This window comes from Schistocerca piceifrons, chromosome 8 (assembly GCF_021461385.2).
Source record: "Schistocerca piceifrons isolate TAMUIC-IGC-003096 chromosome 8, iqSchPice1.1, whole genome shotgun sequence".
Classification (NCBI taxonomy): domain Eukaryota; kingdom Metazoa; phylum Arthropoda; class Insecta; order Orthoptera; family Acrididae; genus Schistocerca; species Schistocerca piceifrons.
The window spans coordinates 409,201,705-409,225,918 of record NC_060145.1 but is presented as its reverse complement, the minus strand read 5'-3'; the positions used below and the strand labels follow the sequence as shown (position 1 = coordinate 409,225,918).

General features: G+C 43.7%; 1 protein-coding gene across 1 annotated transcript in view; it reads right to left on the bottom strand.

Moving 5' to 3' along the window:
- The window catches only part of LOC124712392 (low choriolytic enzyme-like), a 93,588-nt gene that overhangs the window by 30,249 nt on the left and 39,125 nt on the right, over positions 1–24,214 (bottom strand). Inside the window, exon 4 of the mRNA XM_047242688.1 lies at positions 8,275–8,580. Coding sequence (XP_047098644.1) covers positions 8,275–8,580 — 306 coding nt within the window. The remainder of the gene's footprint in view (positions 1–8,274; positions 8,581–24,214) is intronic.

Here is a 24,214-nt window from a genome sequence, read left to right as displayed (position 1 = left end):
AACCCAGTTGGGAGAGGAAGTAGAGGAAGGCCAAGGAAGCGATGGGCATTAACAGGCAAAACAAAAAAAGCCCAATGATTAAAACGAAGAAGAAAAAGAAAGAAGAAGATGATCAGGATAATGTGATTATGATGTTGATGAAGGTGATAACAAAGCTGTTTAATCCTATTCGGAACATATCAGGAAGTTTTCTTTTCTCCCACTTTTGTGTTTAGAAGAGGATGTTTTCCCATTCACTCTGTATAATTTCATGAGATAAAACGAAGTAGCTGTGTAAAAATGCTTCTAAATTCATCTTACAAGTTTCTATGACGCCAGTTAAGCACCGGATATACAGTGGTTTGGGTTGCTACGCACCACCAGAGATGTACTACCTCTGAGATAAATTAACAAAAGTGGGAAATATATTCCACTGTCCCACATCTCACTGATGAGAGAGAGAGACAGTGCTTTATTATGACTCTGCATTATTAATTTAAAATCCTCAAACTAACGTGGTTATAGTGGCCAATAAGACAACTGCTGCACTAGTATAACGGCTTGCCATTCATCAATGGATGGAGAGACACCGACTGTTTAATATAGCACAGAGATTCGTTTAGTTACTCATTAAATAAAGTCATTGGTTGCACCCGAGTCCTTATGGCATTTGTGATGCGAGAAAGAAACTCTGACCAGCGCTCTGTAGGTTTAGAACGTTGTCTGACTAGTTCTTCTGCTTTTCTTGCATCAGGAATATGTCGTTCCAACAGGATAATGTACGTCAGCTCACTGTTCTTGAAATTCAAACTGTTCTGCAAGACCTGCACCAAGTACTATCGCAGAACTAGCCTCCAATTGAGCATACGTGGGACGCAACAATTATTCCAGACCTAAGCGTAAAGGTCTTGCAGATGTAGAATAACGTATCCCGAACTGCATTATCCAGCTGAATTGTCAGCTCCATACCAGAACCAGTGCCGACATTTTGTCGGTGGAGATTACACTGTGTACTAATTTGGATGATTCATCATGGGTCCATGCTTGCTACCTCCAAGTCAGCTGTAAAAAACAAAATGTGTGTGAAATCTTATGGGGCTTAACTAAAAATGGCTCTGAGCACTATGGGACTTAACTGCTGAGGTCATCAGTCCCCTAGAACTTAGAACAACTTAAACCTAACTAACCTAAGGACATCACACACATCCATGCCCGAGGCAGGATTCGAACCTGCGACCGTAGCGGTCGCGCGGTTCCAGACTGTAGCGCCTAGAGCCGCTCGGTCACGCCGGCCGGCTGGGAAGTAACTGCTAAGGTCATCAGTCCCTAAGCTTACACACAACTTAACCTAAATTATCCTAAGGAGAAACACACACACCCATGCCCGAGGGAGGACTCGAACCTCCGCCGGGACCAGCCGCACAGCCCATGAATGCAGCGCCCAGACCGCTCGGCTAATCCCGCGCGGCAGTTGTAAACACTTCATGTATTACACACGCAATGTTTCTAAGACGAATTTTGATTAACTTTGATGATTTTCAAAGAATGTTATGATTTTCTTCCGACAATGTATTTGGAGGGGGTGGTGTCTCGTTTTTGACTGGGATTATGCATTACCTACGTACACCTTTGATATCAGTTTGAGGTAATTTAACCTTTCAGCAGTAGTCCAGTGATATTCTTCAACCATTGATACAGACCTTACGGGATGAACTTAGTACTCAATATTCATGCTCAATATTTGCCTTGATCGAGGTGGGTTAATGTGATCTCCATGACTGATGTGATTTTCAAACATATGGATTGGTCAGCTCAATCACAAGACATGAAGTGCAATGACCATCCACGTGAGATCGGAAACAGCTGTTCTTGTATGTCCGAAACCTCCACAGACATTTGCTGACTTTTCTAGATTTGCCTAGATGGTACGGGATCATCTTCAAGATTACCCAATTGTAAAGATCTGAACCAAGTCGCAGCGTTTCAGAGGTCTGAACGATGTCAGTAAAGAGTATACACGGTACCATGGCTGAGGGAAGTAGGGAAAACCTCCACTAAAAGAAATTGGAACCTGAGCAGTATTAATGCTCGTTTTTGTTAGAAACTGCAGTACGGAAGTACTCTGTACCACTATATCTTAGATATTCTAGACATTTTTAACGTTTCAAAAGTTTGTTTGGTATTTCAGTTTACGTTTTACATGTGCAATGGAAAACAAATATTATAATTATCAGGGTAACAATAAATCAGTATAGCTCTTTTACCCAGCAGACGTTGAAATTGGATACAGCGTTTCGATACCTTTGCTTTTGTGTTACAGAAATACTTTCCATTCAAAGCATTATTGTACTAGACGCCTCTACACATGAAATGATCAAGTGTGTGTTAATTTCTAAGGGACCAAACTGCTGAGGTCATCGGTCCCTAGTCTTAGACACTGTTTAAACTAATTTTAACTTATGCTAAGAACATGCCCGAGGGAGGACTCGAACCTCCGGCGGGAGGGGCCGCTCATTCCTTGACGTGGCGCCTCAAACCGTGCGGCCACTCAGCTCGGCGCTCTACACATCCTTGGGGTCTCTATTGAGGAGACGAAAGTCATGCGGCAGCGATGCGCATATACGCAGATGGCGGTAGTAACGCGTACAGAAGGTATAAAAGGGCAGTGCACTGGCGGAGCTGTCATCTGTGCTCAGGTGATCATGTGGAAAGATTACCGACGTGATTATGGCCGCACGACGGGAATTAACAGACTTTGAAAGCTGAGTGGTAGGAAAAGCTAGACTCACGGGACATTCCATGAGAAAATTGTTGAGAAATCAGCATTCAGAAATCCACAAGTGTGTGCCCAGAATACCACATTTCGGACATTATCTCACACCACGGTCAACGCAATAATGAAGCTCACTAACATCTCGTGACTGTTAATAGCGACCTATCAGCATTCGTTATAATTTTTATTAGTATCACGAAGGCTAGCTAGGGGACAACATAGCTAGCTACTTCGGAAGAGAACAGCTGATTGGACATGTGAAGCAGGATGTCATGGAGCGAAGCAGCCTGGTGAGCTTCCAGTCGGGGCTGGCGATGGACTGCTGTCAACACGGGGCATCATTTCCGTCTGCGGTAGCGCACGGTGCTTGGCTTCATGATTCCAGGGAGCACAGAGCGGCCAGGAGTCTAGTATTGTTGTGCGTTTCTGCCTACGAGTGTTAAAGGAAATTGTGCCTGTTGTTGTCAATGCCTTCTTGCAGTGCAAATTGTGTCTGGGTTGAGCGAATTAAGTTATCAATGAATCACAGTTATCAAATGCGGTAGGGAACTGTAGAACCTAGTGTTTTAAAGTTGTAAAAATTTATTTTATTGTTGTTTTCAGGGACATTCAAATTTCTCCTTGTCACTGATGTTCATTATTTTGTTATTCTCATTTATTTTGCGAAGCAGAGGGTAACTTCGATTTGCGGATCACTGATTTTTACTCTCTTGTTAAATGCTTGTTAGTCAGGGTGTCAGCTTTTGTTGGCTATATTTTAAGTTTTGGTATTCCTGTCTAAGATAGTATATTGTGAGTTTCCTTTTTACTGCTGTGAAATATTTTTGGTGTATTTGGTGCCTCCTTTATCGTAAAATTGGTGAAATTCACAGGGGCATATTACTGTATTTTATCGTGTGTTCTGTATTAAAGTATTGGATTCTGTTAACTTGAACGCTGAATACCTTACTTGTGTCTTCTAATGTATGCGCTTAGAGTTGTTGAAAGTGTTTAGTAAATATATTTCAGTATTGTTAAGCATTTAGGCCCACACAACCCTGTTCCACATTCGACTCCCACCGTTCGCTGTGCCACACTGTTCTCTTTTTCTAGCCTCTGTTGATGCCTCCAGCATTAAGAGACGAAACGTTAGGCAGAAAAATACTCCTTAAAGAACGACCTAACGCCCATAAAACAAAATTCACCAAGGACGCAAACACCGGCTGTGAAACCCCTAATTGTAATAAGTGGTAATGTTCACTAGATATTAGCAAGTAGTGCAGAAATCGAGCGGAAACAGAGAAATTGAGGGTGGTTTACCATAGTCACGCCACGAGCTGCCCACTGTAAGAAGGTGGCGAAGTTCCCGTGTTCCGACACGAGTAACGAAGTCGTATGTGAATTCGTCGACGTGAAATTCTTGAGGTTTCGTACGGTATAGTCTTTTCATAAACTTCGACTCCAAATCGATTCGACTCTCTTCCTGAGGCCTTGTTTTAGGAACTGGCCGCTCTCTGTCGGTCGGTACCATAACCCAATAACTTTTAACTTCATAGCCAACGGCCGAGAAACCTACATTCCTATGAACTGTACCATTGTCAGTGTGGTAAATGGAGCAATGTTGACAACTGAGGCTGCAGCGTCGGCGCCAGCTGACATGGTTACAAACTACTGATTTCAGTACTACTGATTTCAGATCGATTCCGTATTTCTGGATTTCCGGAAGGCTTTTGACACTGTATCACAGAAGCGGCCCGTAGTGAAATTGCGTACTTGTGGAATATCGTCTCAGTTATGTGACTGGATTTGTGATTTCCTCTCAGAGAGGTCACAGTTCGTAGTAATTGACGGAAAGTCATCGAGTAAAACAGAAGTGATTTCTGGCGTTCCCCAAGGTAGTCTTATTGGTCGTCTGCTGTTCCTAACCTATATAAACGATTTGGGAGACTATCTGAACACCCGTCTTAGGTTGTTTGCAGATGTCGCTGTCGTTTATCGACTAATAAAGTCATCAGAAAATCAAAACAAATTGCTAAACGATTTAGAATAAATATCTGAATGGTGCGAAAATTGGCAGTTGACCCTAAATAACGAAAAGTGTGACGTCATGCACATGAGTGCTAAAAGGAATTCGTTAAACTTTGGTTACACGATAAATCAGTCTAATCTAAAAGCCGTAAATTCAAGTAAAAACCTAGGTATTACAACTTAAATTGGAAGGAGCACATAGAAAATGTTGTGGGGAAGGTTAACCAAAGACTGCGTTTTATTGGCAGGACACTTAGAAAATGTAACAGATCTACTAAGGAGATTGCCTACACTGCACTTGTCCGTCCTCTTTTAGAATACTGCTGTGTTGTGCGGGATCCTTACCAGACTGACTGAGTACATCGAAAAAGTTCAGAGACAGGCAGCACGTTTTGTATTATCGGGAGAGTTTGTCACAGAAATTATACAGGATTTGGGATGGGCATCATTAAAAGAAAGGCGTTTTTCGTTGGGACGGAATCTTCTCACTAAATTCCAATCACCAACTTTCTCCTCAGAATGCGAATGCGAAAATATTTTGTTATCACCGACCTGCATAGGGAAAAACGATCACCACGATAAAATAACGGAAATCGGAGTTCGTACGGAATGATATAGGTGCTATACGAGATTGGAATAATAGAGAATTGTGAAGGTGGTTCAATGAACCCTCTGCCAGGCACTTAAATGTGATTTGCATAGTATCCATGTACCGGGTGATCCAAAAGTCAGTATAAATTTGAAAACTGAATAAATCACGGTATAATGTACAAATTGACACACATGCTTGGAATGACATGGGGTTTATTAGAACCAAAAAAATAGAAAAGTTCAAAAACTGTCCGACAGATGGTGCTTCATCTGATCAGAATAGCAATAATTAGCATAACAAAGTAAGACAAAGCAAAGATGATGTTCTTTACAGGAAATGCTCAATATGTCCACCATCATTCCTCAACAAGAGCTTTAGTCGAGGAATAATATTGTGAACAGCACTGTAAAGCATGTCCGGAGTTATGGTGAGGCATTGGTGTCGGATGTTGTCTTTCAGCATCTCTAGAGATGTCGGTCGATCACGATACATTTGCGACTTCAGGTCACCCCAAAGCCAATACTCGCACGGACTGAGGTCTGGGGACCTGGGATGCCAAACATGACGGAAGTGGCGACTGAGCACACGATCATCACCAAACGACGCGCGCAAGAGATCTTTCACGGGTCTAGCAATATGGGGTGGAGCGGCATTCTGTACATACATCGTACGTTCCAGCAGGTGTTTATCAGCCAGGCTGGGGATGATGCGATTCTGTAACATTTCGGCGTAAGTCTCACCCGTCACGGTAGCAGCTACAAAACCAGAATCACGCATTTCCTCGAAGAAAAAAGTCCCGATAACGGTAGATGTGGTAAATCCAACCCATACCGTGACTTTCTCGTCGTGCAATAGAGTTTCCACGACAGTTCTAGGATTTTCGGTAGCCCAAACTCTGCAGTTGTGGGTGTTGACAGACCGTCGGAGCGTGAAATGAGCTTCGTCCATCCACAATACGTTACTCAACCAATCGTCATCTTCCGCCATCTTCTGAAACGCCCACACTACAAATGCCCTCCGCTTCACTAAATCGCCAGGTAACAGTTCATGACGCCGATGGATTTTGTACGGATAGCATCGGAGGGTACGCCTCAGTGCCAACCAAACAGTAGTGTATGGAATGCCGGTGCGACGCGCGACTGCACGAGCGCTGACTTCCCCGTGCATAGACGAACCCGCTACAGTCTCCATTTCTTCCTGACCTGTCTCTGCAGCATTACGCCTTGTGCTCGGTCGGCCACCACGGGGTCTATCATCTAAACAACCCGTCCCTTCGAACTTCGAAATCATTCTCGCCACAGCTGCATTTGTCAACGGGCATTTACCCGTACGTTGAACTAGCACATTCCCCATTCTGATAATACAGCTTCACCAAAAGCGCCTTTTCAGGTAACGTCAACATGCTGCGCCTGCTGGCGCATCTGATTCTCTCTCTCTTTTTTTTCCTTTATTGTAATTTTTATACCTATACATAGGTAGGCTGGCAGCAGCATCTTACACTGCTCTTCAGCCTTCGAGTCGACAATGAGAATAACATGAAGAAGATACATAATAGATATATTGACGGGCAAAAAACAGTAGACACAGAAATACAAAACACAGAGCCGTTCACACTCGACGAAAATTAACACTGAAACACGTTGGCACGGCATACAAACCCTGATGACTGGACGGCACAGGTGAACGTTGGAGTGTGTCGGTGAACACTAACACTAACACGACGGCACACACGAGACACTGATGGCGATGAAATACGGCGCGCGAATGTCCACTTAGCGTGTGCGAGTCTGGGGACCTGCCAAGAGGGGAAGAAGGGGAGGGAGAGGGGAGAGCAAAGATGCCAATGGCAGAGGAGATGGGAGGAGGAGTGGAGAGATGGGGGTAGGGGAAGCCTGGGGGAGGAGTGGGAAGAAAGGGAGGAGGGAGGGAAGGAGGAGAGAAGGGAGGGAGGGTGCCCAAATGAAAAAACACAGGAAGTGGGAGCGGAGGATCAAAGTTGATAGGAGGGGTAGATGGAGGGGAGGAGGGCATCATCAGGGAGGGGGAGCTGGCGGAAGCCACCCTGGGAGAGTGTGTGGAGAGTGGGAATACAGGCGCGAGAGCGGACGGGGGCGGGAGAGGATGGGAGAGACCAGTGGGTAGGAGGAAAAGGAGGAGGTGGGGGAGAAATTAGGTCGTACAGGATCCGCGTGGGGGAGGGGAGACGGATGCGATAGGCGAGGCGAAGAGCATTGCGTTCTAGGATCTGAAGAGATTTGTAAAAGGTAGGGGGAGCGGAGATCCAGGCAGGGTGGGCGTAGCAAAGAGTAGGGCAAATGAGGGATTTATAGGTATGGAGGATGGTAGAGCGATCCAAACCCCAAGTTCGGCTGGAAAGGAGTTTGAGGAGACAGAGGTGGGAGCGTGCCTTGGCTTGGTTCGTCTGGAGGTGGGGGGTCTAGAAGAGGCGACGGTCGAGGGTGACACCAAGGTACTTAAGGGTGGGGGTGAGGGCGAAAGGGCGGCCATAGATGGTGATGTAGAAATCGAGGAGGCGGAACGAAGGGGTGGTTTTGCCTACTATGATCGCCTGGGATTTGGCAGGATTGACCTTAAGCAACCACTGGTTGCACCAAGTGGTGAACCGGTCAGGATGGGATTGGATTCTCTCTCTCATTACAGCTCCTTTTATACACGATTGTCATGTGCAGCCACTGACGTTTTGCTGTCCAGTGCCTTCTGTCGGACATTTTGTGAACTTTGTTTTTCTTTTGTTCTAATAAAACCCCATCTCATTCCAAGCACGTGTATCAATTTTTACCTCTCTATCTACATTATTCCGTGGTTTATGAAGTTTTCAAATTTATACTGACTTTTTGATCACCCGGCAGATGTAGAAGTACTGCGACGTCTCGCCGCGGCGCGCGTGCAGAGGGCGACTCACCTGGCTCGATGTTCTGCCAGTTGATGGTGACGTACTTGTCGCGCTCGTAGCGGTTCTGCTCGTGCAGGAAGCCGAGCGCGTGCATGAGCTCGTGCGCGGGCGTGCCCAGCGTGCCGGTGCAGCCCGGGTCCTGCAGGTTGACCTCCTGCGCGCCGCCCAGCCGCCCCACGCTCGACCAGCAGCCCGTGTTGCCGTGCGTGATGTAGATGTAGTCCGTCTCGCGGCCCGTGTACGGCCGGAAGCGGACGCACGTCAGCTTGTGGTAGGCGCGCATCGCGCCCTTGATGTTCGCCATTGCTTCGTCACCTGCGGAACCGCGCCGCACGCTTTTCTCGTCTTTCTTTTTCTCGAAGGAATCCACTGTTGGTGTGACTTCCATATATAGTATCTGATCAAAAGTATCCGGACATCCCTATGTAAGGCGAAATTTTTTTGTGACCTTATGCCTCGTCACAACATAAAAACAAGATGCACACGTGCGTTGTCAACTCAGACCATAAAACCTGAAACATCACAAGCCGGTGCAGCCGCAGTTCCCGAGGTGCAACTGCAAATTGAAAGCCGCTGCCATCACCTACCAACGATGATACACTGCTGGCCATTAAAATTGCTACACCAACAAGAAATGCAGATGACAAACACGTGTTCATATTATACTAGACCTGACATGTGATTACATTTTCACGCAATTTGGGAGCATAGATCCAAAGAAATCAGTACCCAGAACAACCACCTCTGGCCGTAATAACGGCCTTGATACGCCTGGACATTGAGTCAAACAGAGCTTGGATGGCGTGTACAGGTACAGCTGCCCATGCAACTTCAACACGATACCACAGTTCATCAGGAGGCGTATTGTGACGACCCAGTTGCTCGGCCACCATTGACCAGACGTTTTCAATTGGTGAGAGATCTGGAGAATGTGCTGGACAGGGCAGCAGTCTAACATTTTCTGTATCCAGAAAGGCCTCTACAGGATCTGCAACATGCGGTCGTGCATTATCCTGCTGAAATGTAGGGCTTCGTAGGGATCGAATGAAGGGTAGAGCCACGGGTCGTGACACATCTGATATGTAACGTCCACTGTTCAAAGTGCCGTCAATGCGAACAAGAGGTGACCGAGACGGGTAACCAATGGCACCCCATACCATCACGCCGTGTGATACACCAGTATGGCGATGACGAATACACGATTCAAATGTGCGTTCACCGCGATGTCGCCAAACACGGATGCGACCATCATGATGCTGTACACAGAACCTGGATTCATCCGAAAAAATGTTTTGCCAGTCGTGCACCCAGGTTCGTCGTTGAGTACACCATCTCAGGCGCTCCTGTCTGTGATGCAGCGTCAAGGGTAACCGCAGCCATGCTGCTGCAAACGTCGTCGAACTGTTCGTGCAGATGGTTGTTGTCTTGCAAACGTCCCCATCTGTTGACTCATGGATCGAGACGTGGCTGCACGATCCGTTACAGCCATGCGGATAAGATGCCTGTCATCTCGACTGCTAGTGATACGAGACCGTTGGGACACTCATTGGATCTCGACCAACGCGAGCAGAAATGTCGCCGTACGAGAAACCGCAATCGCGATAGGCTACAATCCGACCTTTATCAAAGTCGGAAACGTGATGGTACGCATTTCTCCTCCTTACACGAGGCATCACAACAACGTTTCACCAGGCAACGTCGGTGAACTGCTGTTTGTGTATGAGAAATCGGTTGGAAACTTTCCTCATGTCAGCACGTTGTAGGTGTCGCCACCAGCGCCAACCTTGTGTGAATGCTCTGAAAAGCTAATCATTTGTATATCACAGCATCTTCTTCCTGTCGATTAAATTTCGCGTTTGTAGCACGTCATCTTCGTGGTGTAGCAATTTTAATGTTCAGTAGTCTATTTACTTGAAGCCTAATCCTCAACACCAACGGTGGGTGCATCAACTTGTGATGTTTCTATGAATGTAACTTCAAAGCCTAATCCTCAACACCAACGGTGGGTGCATCGACTTGTGATGTTTCAATGAATGTAACTTCATCTTCTGGTGGAATATAGGACTACGGCTGTTCAATGTTCAATAAAAACAACATCAATCGCCGTTGTAAAGGTATATTTCTAGGCAACAAGTTCCGACGTTACACTACGTCATCTTCAGTCCTAAACTGCTCCAATCCAGTAACCTTCGTGTTATAAATATAGCAGTGCCTTTAACTGGTCTCGTAGTAGCTATTACGGGCATACATGATGTTTCATGTTTTATGGCTGACAATGCACGTGTGCACCTTGTTTCTAAGTTGTGACGAGGGCTAATGCTGCAAAAAATTTTTGAGGTAATCTGTAACTCAGGATGTCTGTAATCCTTAAATATCTTTAAATATAAGGTGCATTGTTTTATCAGGTTTCCTTGTTTTTAACACTTGCAAACGGGATAATGTTGTCCCGAAATATGATGTGGCAATAACCGCACGACTGACATCTGGGATGAATATCCTCAATACTGCTTGAATAACAGTTGTGTGATGGCTTCACATCAGTTATATTGTATTGGCAGTAGAGAAGCAATACCAGCACAACGGGTCGATTAGCAGTGTTCATTGACTTCGAAAGTGGATTAGCCACTGGATGTCAGCTGAGCAACAATCCATTAGCGACATTTTAACCATTCTAAAGATAGCCAAGTCGACTGTTGGTAATGTGACTGCGAAGTGCAAAAGAGTAAGGTACAACTACAGCTAAACCAAGACGATCTAGACCCCATGTATTGATGGATGGAAACCACTCAGTATTAAGGAGAGTGATTTCACAAAAATCACGTGAAATCAGAGGAAGGAGTCAGTCGTGAGCTCCAAAGAGCTATCCTCGGTCCAGCTAGCACAGTGGCTATCCGTGGGGAGTTGAAAAGGATGGGGTGCAATGGCCGAGCAACTCCTCATTCAGAGTGTGCCAACTGACGCTTCAGGTGATGTAAAAGGTGATGCCACTGGACAGTGAGAAACGAGTTGTTTGCAGTGATGAATCACTGTATATTCTGTGGCAATCCGATCGATGGGTCTGGAGGTGAATGCCTGGAGGACATTGCCTGCCGTCATGTGTAGTGCCAGCAGTGATCTACAGAGACGATTGTGTCACAGTATGGGGATACTTTCCGTGGGTTGGATTCGGTCTCCTTATTGCGCTTAAGAAAACGCTAAAGGCTGAAGGATATGAACGTTTTACGGCATTCGGTGGTGCTTACAGTAAAGAAACAGTTCGGAGACGATTATTGTGTTAGCGTCACAATGCAGCCTGTCAAATCTGTGAGGCAAAGGCTAGTGGACATAAGGCTTCTGAACATATTGGCCTGCCCACAGCCCTGATCACAACCCAATGGGTCAGCTTTGGGGTTAGAACGTCGGCTTCGCTCCAAAACCCAGCGTCCAACATCTCTACCTTCTTTGGTTTAGGCTCTCCAGGAAGAATGGTTTGCCGTTCCTCCACAGATAATCACACACATCATTGAAAGTGTTTCCAGCAGAGTTCAAGTCATCATGAAGGTGAAGGGTGCTCTACATTAATGTACACTAATGGCTGTCTGGATACTTTTGATCAGATAGACGCTGTTGAATTCAGTAACAATGTCATTTTTTCCTCACGGTTCGGGTTGCCGTTATAATTTTAAAATTAACAACGAAGATTTAAAAAAATCAGTGAATTTCTCATCATTAAGAGACACGGAATAATGATGCTTTCGGGATTTCACTGTCGCTTCATTTCCTGCTGGATACACTATTGCAATTGCTTTGTTGCATTTGTTAAGTGCTTCATTATTTTCCTTTCGAAATTAGTTACGTTGCATGTCGTAGTAGGCTACATCTTAAGAACATCATATTCATAACTTCCTGGCAGATTAATAGTATGTGCCAGATCGGAACTCCAACCGGGGACCTATGCATTCCGCGGACAAGTACTCTATTTCTTTCTTTATTTTCCACAGAAGCTCCCCTGCATAGCTTGCGGGACTAGCGTTCCAGTAAGAAAGGATACTTTGGAGACATGGTTTAGCCACAGCTTAGGAGATTCATTCCAGAATGTTCACACAGCAACGGATCGTGTTGTCATTGTAAACTTTCTGGCAGATTAAAACTGTGAATCAGTGCTCTGGTGCAGACTGCAAATTGAATCATATTCATAATTTGACCGTACAGGGATGGCCATAATGATGGTTGTTACATATCACCGTTGACAACCCACATGATATTCCCCTAGTACCATGAAGATCCGTGTGTAGTGAAATAATGAATATGACGTTCTTAAGATGTAGTATGACATGCAGTGTAACTAATATCGAAAGGACTACAAATCACTTGAAAACGGCTACAAGGCCTAAACTGCAATAACGGATAAAGAGTGAACATCAATACCAAAACCGACGAACTGTAAGGACAGATTTCAGACTGGAAATGGAGGAAAAAAGGTCCTATGAACATGTGTCCTAAAATGCGTCGTTTCACGGTAGATGGCGCTGCTCTGTGTCCCTTGAATGTTACAGGCTGTGTGATTGATGCAGAGTGGTCTGCTATTCACGTCGGGAACAAACCGAGAAAAAGGGCTAGATTTGCCGTCTGCTTGGCTGTACAGTCACCATCACGGATTGTTCCCGACATGAATCTGGGACTATTGTGCTGCTTACAGTACGCTGCGTCAATCACACAGACCCCAATACACAAGGAACACATGGTACGTGGTCAATGGAACTGTCAATCAGCGTCGTCTATCGTGGCAACGATACATTTCCCTATACATATTCATAGGACCTCTTTTCCTTCATTTACAGCCAGGAATCGGTCCCTGCAATCGTCGGTTTTATTAATGTTCGCCCTGTATTGTGGGAAGTAAAATAAAGCAATAGCGAAAACATTATCACTTAGGCAACATAAAAAAGTTTCTCCTTTCATAAAAAATGCCTAACATTTTATTATTTTGTGAAAAAGATACTGTTCTATGTTAATAGACTAGATCTGCAGTTCTAACCATGTATAAAGTATAAGTCAAATATAAATTAAGTGAAATAATTCTATATTAATGAATAACAGAAAACAAAAATAAAGTTCTTTCTGTTCTAAATTTATCAGAAAAATTGTACATCATTTTCCTTTCTTCAGATTTTTCGTCGAAACGGACGACACATTTACTTGGACGTAACCATGTTAATAATTAATTTTTTTGAGTGTTTCAATGCGGCCCGCCACGAATTCCTCTCCTGTTCCAGCCTCTTCATCTCAGAGTAGCACTAGAAACCTAAGTCCTCGACTGTTTACTGTTTTCCTCTGCAGATTTTACCCTATGCAGCCCCCTCTAGTACCATAGTAGTACTCTTATGTCTAAACAGATGTCCTACCATCCTGTCCCTTCTTCTTGTCAATGTTTTCGATATATTCCTTTCTTCTCCGATTCTGAGCAGAACCTCCTCATTCCTTGTATTATCAGTCCACCTAAGGTTCAACATTCGTCTGTAGCATCAACTGAATAACAAAGATATTTACATCACTGCATAGACGAAACTCAGAATGCAACTGCAACTTCATGAAAACTGTACAACAAACATTAAATTGACATTCTTCGCTGTGCAAATGACTATCATTTCAGAGAAATGGGAGTAGGTAGCAGTAAGTCCATCTATATTATGTACATAGAAAAAAATTAAGTGGCAGATTTCTCATTCAGTAATCGTTCTTTAATATTGGTTGCTTATGAGAAGATCGGATTACGTCTCTTGTGAGTTGGAGAATGGTACACGGAGAAAGAAGTACTAGGATTAGAAAGAGCATAACACAGCGATGCAGTTTTAAATATTTGCTCTTCAATCCAAACAGCAAAGAAACTATGACCCAAATAAAACAAAAGATGAAGCGTGGAATTAAAATTCACCGTGAAAAGGTGTCAATGATAAGACTTGCAGATGGCATTGCTATCCTCGCTGAAAGAGTAGAATAGTTTCTGGAAATGTTGAGTGAAAAGTCTAGTGAGAACACACTGTGGATTGAAAGTAAACCACAAAAAGACGAAAGTAATGTAGAGTAAAGGTAATGAGATTAGTGATAAACCTAACTCCGAAATTGGTGAGCATGAAGTAGACAAAAGAATTCTGCAACATTGGGAGCAAAATAACACATGTCGAACGAAACAAGGAGGACTCAAAAAAGCAGATTAGAATTGGTGTAGAGGGCATTCCTCACCAACTAAAACCTCCTAGTATCAGACCTGGGCCTTAATATGAGGAAGAAATTTCTGAGGACGTACGGTCGGACCACAGCACTGTATGGAAGCGAATCATGAAATGTGAGAAAACCAGAAAAGAGGAGATAGGTTGCTGTAGAACGACATTGGAAATTAGGTGGACTCATTAAATAAGAAATAAGAAGATTCTCCACAGAAAAGGCGAGGAGAAGAACGTGAGAACATGTTGAGAAGAAGGAACAGAATCGCAGAGTATGTGTTATGTGTTAACTCATCAAGAAATAACTTCCGCGCTAGCTGAGGAAATTGTAGGGGATAAAATCTGTAGGGGGAAACAGAGACTGGAATATATACAAGTGTTATTCTGACATGCAGAGATTGACACTGCGGCGGAACTCATGTCGGGCAAGAAGTCAAAGCAGGCAGTATCTCTTGGTCGTGTAGGTCGCGATGTCACGACCGTCATGCGAATAGAGGATTCGCATATCTCAGGAAAGCCATACTCAACGTCGTGTAGGATCTCAATGGACCTATGCGACTAGCGGCGAGGAGTTAGACTTGCAGTTCCCTCGACCATGCAGGATCATGCTGTCTCGTCAAGTACCCTGAGATACGAAATGGGCTCGCCAGCACTGAACCAGATCGCACTGAGTGACTACCTCCGGAGTTAGCCAAGTATCTACCTCACAGTGCGACAACGTCAGCAGGTGAAACCACCATTGTTGCAGCCTCCCTTGACGCGGATCTCGGGGGAACTGCGAGTTAACAGCGGTGCTCCCAACGGCAAACTGTATTATCACTTTTTATTTCATCCAATTTTATATTATGAACTGTCTGTGAAACAAATCTTTAAACTATGCACCTGCGCTCTTACTTTAAATTTACGCATTTACGTGAGTGTATCGACTCCTACAACCTCATATCTAATCGCTGGACTAATTTCATTCATCTGATATTTTTGTACTTCACATGTTTTGTTATCTCTTTTGAGTTTTCTCTTTCGTTGTCTCGCTGTCGTAAGGTACAGTTGCCATTCTCATTGTAAAGATTATTATGTATGTGATAATTAGATTTTCTTAATGTAGTATCAAAGTTATTCTGCCTTTTATTTATAGCAAAAACCTTGTCAGTTTTATATGATTTTTAATGTGTTGTGTTTTTAGAGGAACGCGGCTGGAACAGAGGCGTCGACTTTACGTTGTTAGTGGACGTTAATAACCGAACACTTTTCGTGTTGTCATTACTTTTCATTATGTCTTACTCTACACTTCCCTGAGATTTTATTTGTATCGTGCATGATTTTCACGCAAGCTATGCAAAGAACGATTCCGTCATTGTGTACTGACAATGACGTCGTTGTGCGGCCTACACTAGTCGGACACAGGCCAAACGAACATTTAAAAGCTTTTGTCGTTGGTTAAATTCCCGTATGTGTTGCATTCTCAGCTTCACGCCGAATTCGGTACGAAGCATTGGCTGTATCACCGCGCGTATTGCGGGCAACAATACTTACACTCGCCATCTGGTGACACCTACCCTTTTTTAATTTATATTAAATCATCGAAATTACCGTTTTTGAATCTTTGTTAAAAGACATCATAGTCGCCGTTGACTGTATAAAATATTTATTGTTACTATTGCAATTACGGCCTTACGGCCATTTTCAAGTAACACTGCAAAATTACCGAAAAACAAAAATAAAAAAGTGAAGCACAGGGTGTATTTACATAATTAAGCAAACAATTCATTAAGAAAGTAGCTCAATTATAAAAATTGGAGATAAATGTACATTATTTACATTCTGTCAGAATATAAAACTATGTGACATGAGGACATGTCGTAAGGATCGTAACGTGTCAAAACCTGAGCACAGAAGTGTCACCACCTCATCTTTCGAACGAAAGCCAGTTGTGCATATGGCATCACGATTGGCGTATCCGTTTGTGGCGGCCCCAATGAGAAGTTACGTCGTCAGTCTCAATTTGTCATGGTCATGTGAGACGGTATGTTGTGCCATTGGGTACACGACATAATCACTTGTGGTTTGTATAGACGGTAATGTGGACAACTACCGTTACATTCCCGACGAGCTAAGGCCAATGGCTGCGTGCCCCATGTCGAGTTTCCCGTGACGGCAAGACAAGGAGTGTGTTCGACTGTCACCCCGGCCAGCACGTTCTTCGGTCTCTCAACCAATGAAAACACTTGGTCACCGGCTGTCGAGAGATTTGCACGTCACCAGTCGCCAGCTACGACGATTGATGAACGCTCTCAATGGTCTGAAGCAGCATGGGATGACGTAGTCGTGTCTGTCATCCAAGCTCAGTTCGAGTCGTTGCCCAGCCGGTCTGGAGTCGTTGTTAGTCCCAAAGGTTTCAGCTCTCTGTACTAAAATTCACGCCCTGAATATCTCCAAATCTCCTACAGATTAATCATGTGTTCATCGTACTTTACAATAAGTACAGTTTACTTATTTACTATTATTCCAGGCGTTGCGACTGTTAGAGATACGTGTGCACGTCTGTGATTCATCGAAGCCACTAAATCAAAAGGCCTATATCCGTTACGAAACGATGATGTCACTAACTACAATCGGTCGTCAACAAAGAATTATCAGTTCAACGAAATTCTAAATCACAAGTATTGATTATCAATACGTAACTTTCACACCAGCTGTTAATTATAGTTATGTTGCAGAAGCCTTTGCCAATGGCATAAGTGCCTAAATCTTAACTGTATTGAAAAATATATCAATACAGTGCACTGCGGTGACTTAACCCCCTTCAAAAAAATCTGTGGAGGTCATCTGACTAGCATCTGTTCATTAACTATGATATCTTATTTCGTGTCAGACTTGGTAAGTGGCTCAGCTGGATTTACACTTTCCGCCCAAAAAGTCTCGAGACTGATTTCATTCCCGGTGTATTAAAGACGTCACCGCAGTAACTACGGTAGTAGCTTGAACTAACAACTGTAGACAACAGATGTGCATCCGCCCAGTCAGTAGTGAGCAGGCACTTGTAAGTACTGGACTTGCGGTTACAATGTGAGAACGTTGTTGTGTAACAAACAGCACAGGGGCAACAAGTCCAGTTCACGTTTCAAGACATTCCCCCTATTGTTCTGAAGAAGAGAAAAGTGTGTACGAAGTTTGTTTCTCACACCTCGATACACGAACAAAAACGACGTCACGTGGACGCATCCCGCAACTTGTTTGAAATTCAAGACGCGCACAATTCTCTTTCCTGGTAAAATCCTCACGAAGGAAGAGACTTAGTGTTATCAATACGAACCTGCCACAAATCAGAAACTCACATCAAGAGTCAAAGCTTTGACGACATAACTGACTTCCTAGCCAATGTGACACGCGAGTTGATCACCGTCGGAAAGATGGACATCTATGTCACATTCACATGATTTGATTCAACGATGTCTGCCTTGTACTCAAGTGAGAGGACACTACGTAGAATACCTGAAGCTGTAAAGCCATCATTGTAACTTTTCTCTATATTTTATTAATCCAGTTCCGAAATTTTGGACTGCACTTCAGTGGATTCTAGGAAAGTTTGTTTTACAGACGCGTCCTCTACCACGTAACTGAAGCTTCAGCAAAAGCTGCTCTTCCCTCCGTGGCACATTCGTTTCGTGATGGTGACCTACTTCAACACGATACAACGGAGGGGGGGGGGGGGGGGGGGCTGATATTACACCGACCAAGGGAACACTGTTCTGGTACAATCAAATATTTAGTGAATTTTGTTCTTTCTCAGGGCTACACTGGTCACATCTTATTCTCATACGTAAATCGGAGTCACTTTCACAGCCAAACCGCAGAAGTTTACTCTTAGCTTTTTCGTGAGCAATATCACAATCTTCCGGTTCAGTCAATATGACGCAGCAGATGTAAATGACTATAAGTTTATAACATGCCTAATTGGCTTAAGTTGTTCACTGAATGTACCGTTTGCATTATTAGGTGGCATATACGTACACTATTGTATAGTAATTAAGATTTAAAACAAGTCAGTTTCTTTACTAAAACCACACACTTACAACTAAAATATGGAATTCACATTTATCTGAAATTGCCGTAACAGCCATAAGAGTGTAGTGTTTGCAAATAATGATGATGCACGTACAGTACAAGGCTTGCATCGCACAAAGGAAATTTGCCCTTGTCTTAGCTTCTGAAATACCAAATTCTTGTTAGTCGTCCTTCTTTTACCGTGATTCCCTCTTTCTTTTATTTTATATACTCTCATTTTTATTTCTTCGGGTTCTTGACCATATTGTACTGAAACACGAAAGGTGCACTTTTCGAGGTTTTAATCCTTTGACATTGTTCTATGGAGATGTTACACCTCCCACATGTTTTTTTAAGTTTCTTCTTATATGATCTGAACGATAGTTTAGATCCCAAACCACATCACGCAGTCGAGAAAACCAAGGAAGCAAATGGAGAAGGAATTAAACTTGAGGGAAATTCCCAAATACTTCAACATACGAGGGTCGTTCAATAAGTGACTCAATGCTTTTCTCTCAGCCAATCTCTGTTGAAAAAATGCAAAATTTGTTGTGGGAGATCGTGGGAGATTCCCGCTTTAGCCCCTATAGTTTCATGGAGTTGATAGGTGGCGGCTCTATACGTACCCTTCAAAATGGCGTTCGTAACGTAGCACCGTTCCTTCAGAGCTGTAACTGGGTTTCTTTTGGCGAAAAACCAGAGCATCCCGTATATTCATAGTCGCTTGCAGAACGTCTACGGAGATCTGGCAGCGAACAAAAGCACTGTGGTCATTGCTTAAGGTCCCGCAAATCTGCCCGATTTGCCGCGTGTCGGCCGACAACACAGAGCTGTGATTCCTACACTGTTGGAATGTATGGACACTCACTCGAGGTAATCGTCAGACCACACTCAAGTTCATCGCTGCTCAACTGGACGCCTCCGTTGGTAGTGCTGACACACCCGTTCCACAGTGGAGGTACTCAACCGCGTGTGATTCATGGGTTCCTCGCTGCCCTACAGGAGATCATAAAGAGCAACAAAGGACCATATGTGCGCAATTGTTTGAGCGTTAAGAGGCTGATCGTGACAATTTTTTACCGAACATCGTCACAGGTGACGAAACATGGGTTTATCACTTCGAAACAGAAAACACACCACTTCCCCTGCGGAGAAAGCGTTCAAAGCCGTACCCTTAGCCGGTGAAGTCATGGTCTTCTGGGGCTCTCAAAGGGTTATTCCCTCATGGTGATACAATCAACTCGGAAGTGTATTGGTACTACTCTCAGGAAATTAAAGAAACGACTTCAGCGTGGTCGTCACAGAAATGCAACGGAGCTTCCGTTTCTCCATAAGAACGCAAGGCCTAACATATGTCTGCGCATCCGAGAGGAGCTTACAAAACTTAATTGGACTGTTCTTCCTTATCCATCTACAGCACGGATCTCACACCTTGTCACTTCCATCTGTTTGGCCCAGTGAAGGATGCACTCCACGTGAAGCAGTATGTGGATGATGTAGAGGTTGTTGATGCAGCGAGACCTTGGTTCCGACATCGAACAGTAGAATGGTACCAGTAAGGTAGCGTAACGCCGTCGTATTGAACGGAGATTATGTTGAAAAATAGTGTTTTGTAATAAAAAGAGTAGGGAATAATACGGTGGATTGGAATCCTGAATAAAATCAACCTGCTTTCAGAAAAAATGTGTCACATTTCTTATTGAACGTCCATTGTATGTTCAGTCTCGCTACTGCGTTTTCACATATTCCTTTCCTCGCCGATTCTACCGACCTTATTATTTATTATGGCATTAGTCCACCTAATTTTACGCATCCTTCCTCACAAACTTATCGCTCTCTCCTTCGCTTGTTTTCTCATGATTTACTTGTGATCTCAGACATTTCTTCCCCAAATTAACGTCTGCATTTGATACAAGTGTACTTTCAGCGCTTTCAACGAAGAATGCTCTATTTTCTTGTGATAGTCTGCATCATTGTGACCAGTTTTTTTGTTATGTTTGTTGCAATTCTCGTTTCTGTCACTTTCATTTTTTTTTTCTTCGGTTACTCTCAACATACAGGGTGTTACAAAAAGCTACGGCCAAACTTTCAGGAAACATTCCTCACACACAAAGAAATAAAAGATGTTATGTGGACATGTGTCCGGAAACGCTTAATTTCCATGTTAGAGCTCATTTTAGTTTCGTCAGTATGTACTGTACTTCCGCGATTCACCGCCAGTTGGCCCAATTGAAGGAAGGTAATGTGGACTTCGGTGCTTGTGTTGACATGCGACTCATTGCTCTATAGTACTAGCATCAAGCACATCAGTACGTAGCATCAACAGGTTAGTGTTCATCACGAACGTGGTTTTGCAGTCGGTGCAATGTTTACAAATGCGGAGTTGGCAGATGCCCATTTGATGTATGGATTAGCACGGGCAATAGCCGTGGTGCGGTACGTTTGTATCGAGACAGATTTCCAGAACGAAGGTGTCCCGACAGGAAGACGTTCGAAGCAATTGATCGGCGTCTTAGGGAGCACGAAACATTCCAGACTATGACTCGCGACTGGGGAAGACCTAGAAAAACGAGGACACCTGCAATGGACGAGGCAATTCTTCGTGCAGTTGACGATAACCCTGATGTCAGCGTCAGAGAAGTTGCTGCTGTACAAGGTACCGTTGACCACGTCACTGTATAGAGAGTGCTACGGGAGAACCAGTTGTTTCCGTACCATGTACAAGCGTGTGCAGCCACTATCAGCAGCTGATTGGCCTCCACGGGTACACTTCTGGAATGGTTCATCCAACAATGTGTCAATCCTCATTTCAGTGCAAATGTTCTCTTTACGAATGAGGCTTCATTCCAACGTGATCAAATTGTAAATTTTCACAATCAACATGTGTGGGCTGACGAGAATCCGCACGCAATTGTGCAATCACGCCATCAACACAGATTTTCTGTGAACGTTTGGGCAGGCATTGTTGGTGATGTCTTGATTGGGCCCCATGTTCTTCCACCTACGCTCAATGCAGCACGTTATCGTGGTTTCATACGGGATACTCTACCTGTGCTGCTAGAACATGTGCCTTTACAAGTACGACACAACATGTGGTTCATGCACGATGGAGCTCCTGTACATTTCAGTCGAAGTGTTTGTACGCTTCTCAACAACAGATTCGGTGACCGATGGATTGGTAGAGGCTGACCAATTCCGTGGCCTCCACGCTCTCCTGTCCTCAACCCTCTTGACTTTCATTTATGGCGGCATTTGAAAGCTCTTGTCTACGCAACCCCGGTACCAAATGTAGAGACTCTTCGTGCTCGTAATTTGGGTGGCTGTGATACAATACGCCATTCTCCAGGGCTGAATCAGCGCATCAGGGATTCCATGCGACGGAGGATGGATGCATGTATCCTCGCTAACGGAGGACATTTTGAACATTTCCTGTAACAAAGTGTTTGAAGTCACGCTGGTACGTTCTGTTGCTGTGTCTTTCCATTCCATGATTAATGTGATTCGAAGAGAAGTAATAAAATGAGCTCTAACATGGAAAGTAAGCGTTTCCGGACACATGTCCACATAACATATTTTCTTTCTTTGTGTGTGAGGAATGTTTCCTGAAAGTTTGGTCGTACCTTTCTGTAACACCCTGTATATTCCGTACGCATTAAATTGTTCCATTGAATAGGTCCGTAATTCTTTCTCATTTTCATTGGTAGCGGCAATGTCATCAGCCAATCTCATTATTTACATTGTTTCGCCTTGAATTTGTACCCCACTCATTGACTTTTCGCTGTGCAAGCTGAACAATAGCAGAGAAAGACTGCATCCTTCACATATGGCTTCTTTAATGCGGCGCGTCTCTCTTCGTCTCCCATTCTAAAATGTTCGCTCTTCGTTCTTGGACACACTGTATCTTAACAGTCTTTCCTCATATTTTACACTATTTTTCTATGAATTTCAATCGTGTTGCACAAGTTTACGTTGTTACACGCTTTTTCTAGTTAGAAAATTTCTATTATGGTGTCTTGCCTCCATTATTAAGTACAACGTTAGAAATGCTTCTCTAGTGCCTTTACTTAACAGAACGACAAAATTCGTTTACCATTGTTCTGTGTCTTATCGTGGTTATCAACTTGGATGAATGAGTTGTCGAGCTGTTATGCGTTAGTGCTCGCATTTATCTGCACTTGATATATTCGAGAATGTGCAGATAGTGTTATTCCGAAGAATCTATGTTATTTCAGCAGTCTTATAGATTCTACACCCTAATTTGAATCATCCATTGGTGGTGGCTCCCCTCAGTTGTTTTAGAAATTTCGGAGGGATGTTATCTGTTCCTTCTGCCTTATTTTATCGCAACCTTCCCCTTTGGAGTCACTCCCGAACCGAATGGAGAAAGAAACCGGAGTTTTTAACTAATAGAGAGATAATCGCAACACATTTGTCAGTAATAAGCTGCACGTCGTGTGGATACACGTTATGCGTCTTTAATGTACACGTCTGCGCAACCTTTGCGTTCTCATGCCGTTGATCATTACTGATTCTTTCGCCTGTAGTGACAAATTCCCACCCTGTGGAAAGAATGTTCCTTTAGGAAAAGTTAACCACCGAAAAGGCAAGAGGGTGCCTTGAGTTCCTATCCGCTCCTCTACCTTACTTAATAACGCTGTTGGCTGAAATCTTCGATCTGCACTGCTTGATTATTCTAATTAAGTTGAAGCAGTGGCTGGGATCGAACCCAGGACCTGGGACGTTTTGATTACTAATCAGAGCTAAACGAATCTTTAGAATAAATATGTTGGGGTACACACTTCAAGCTCTCCCTTTTTGATACGACAGTACACATTTACCCCGTCCGATCAAAAGTTTGAAGACTGGATTAACAAAATATATAGAAATGTTAAGATGGAAGTATTAATGTTTCAGGTGTTCTACGTAGTTTCCTTCCACGCGCGTACAATGCACAGAGCTTTTATACGATCACGTGAAGCCCTTTTTTCGGAATGTTGTTTTTTTAATTTATTATTATTTGGCCTTTGAGTGTGTACTCAATTTAGCCATCGGCAACACATAGTGACAATGTACACATAATTGAATAAACAAATACAGAAATGCATATTTACAAGAATAAAAAGCTTAACGACTTGCCAAACAAATGGTAATGAGATGGGGAGCTATTAATATCAATGGGGGCTACTCTGGGAAGAAGGTAGAGCTGGCAGAGGCTGCAAGTAAGATGGGGCTGGACGTTTTAGCTGTTAGTGACATTCGGGTAAGGGGTGAGAAAGAAGAGGGAGAATACAAGGTCTAACTGTCAGGAGTCAAAGCAGGAATAGCACAATGGGGTGTAGGGCTTTACATCAGGAAAGAAATGGAACCCAGCGTAGTTGCAATAAGGTATGTAAACGAACGACTAATGTTGATAGATTTGACAGTGTCTAGCAAGAAAATTAGGATTGTGTCAGTATATTCGCATTGTGAAGGGACAGATCAAGATAAGATGGATAGTTCTTATGAGGCACTCAGTGATGTAGTTGTTAGAGTAAAGGACAAGGGCAGTGTTCTGTTCATGGGTGATTTTAATGCCAGGATTGGAAATTGAACAGAAGGGTATGAAAAGGTTATGGGTACATTTGGAGAGGATATGGAGGCCAACAGGAACGGGAAACAACTCTTGGATTTCTGTGCCAGTATGGGCTTAGTAATCACAAACT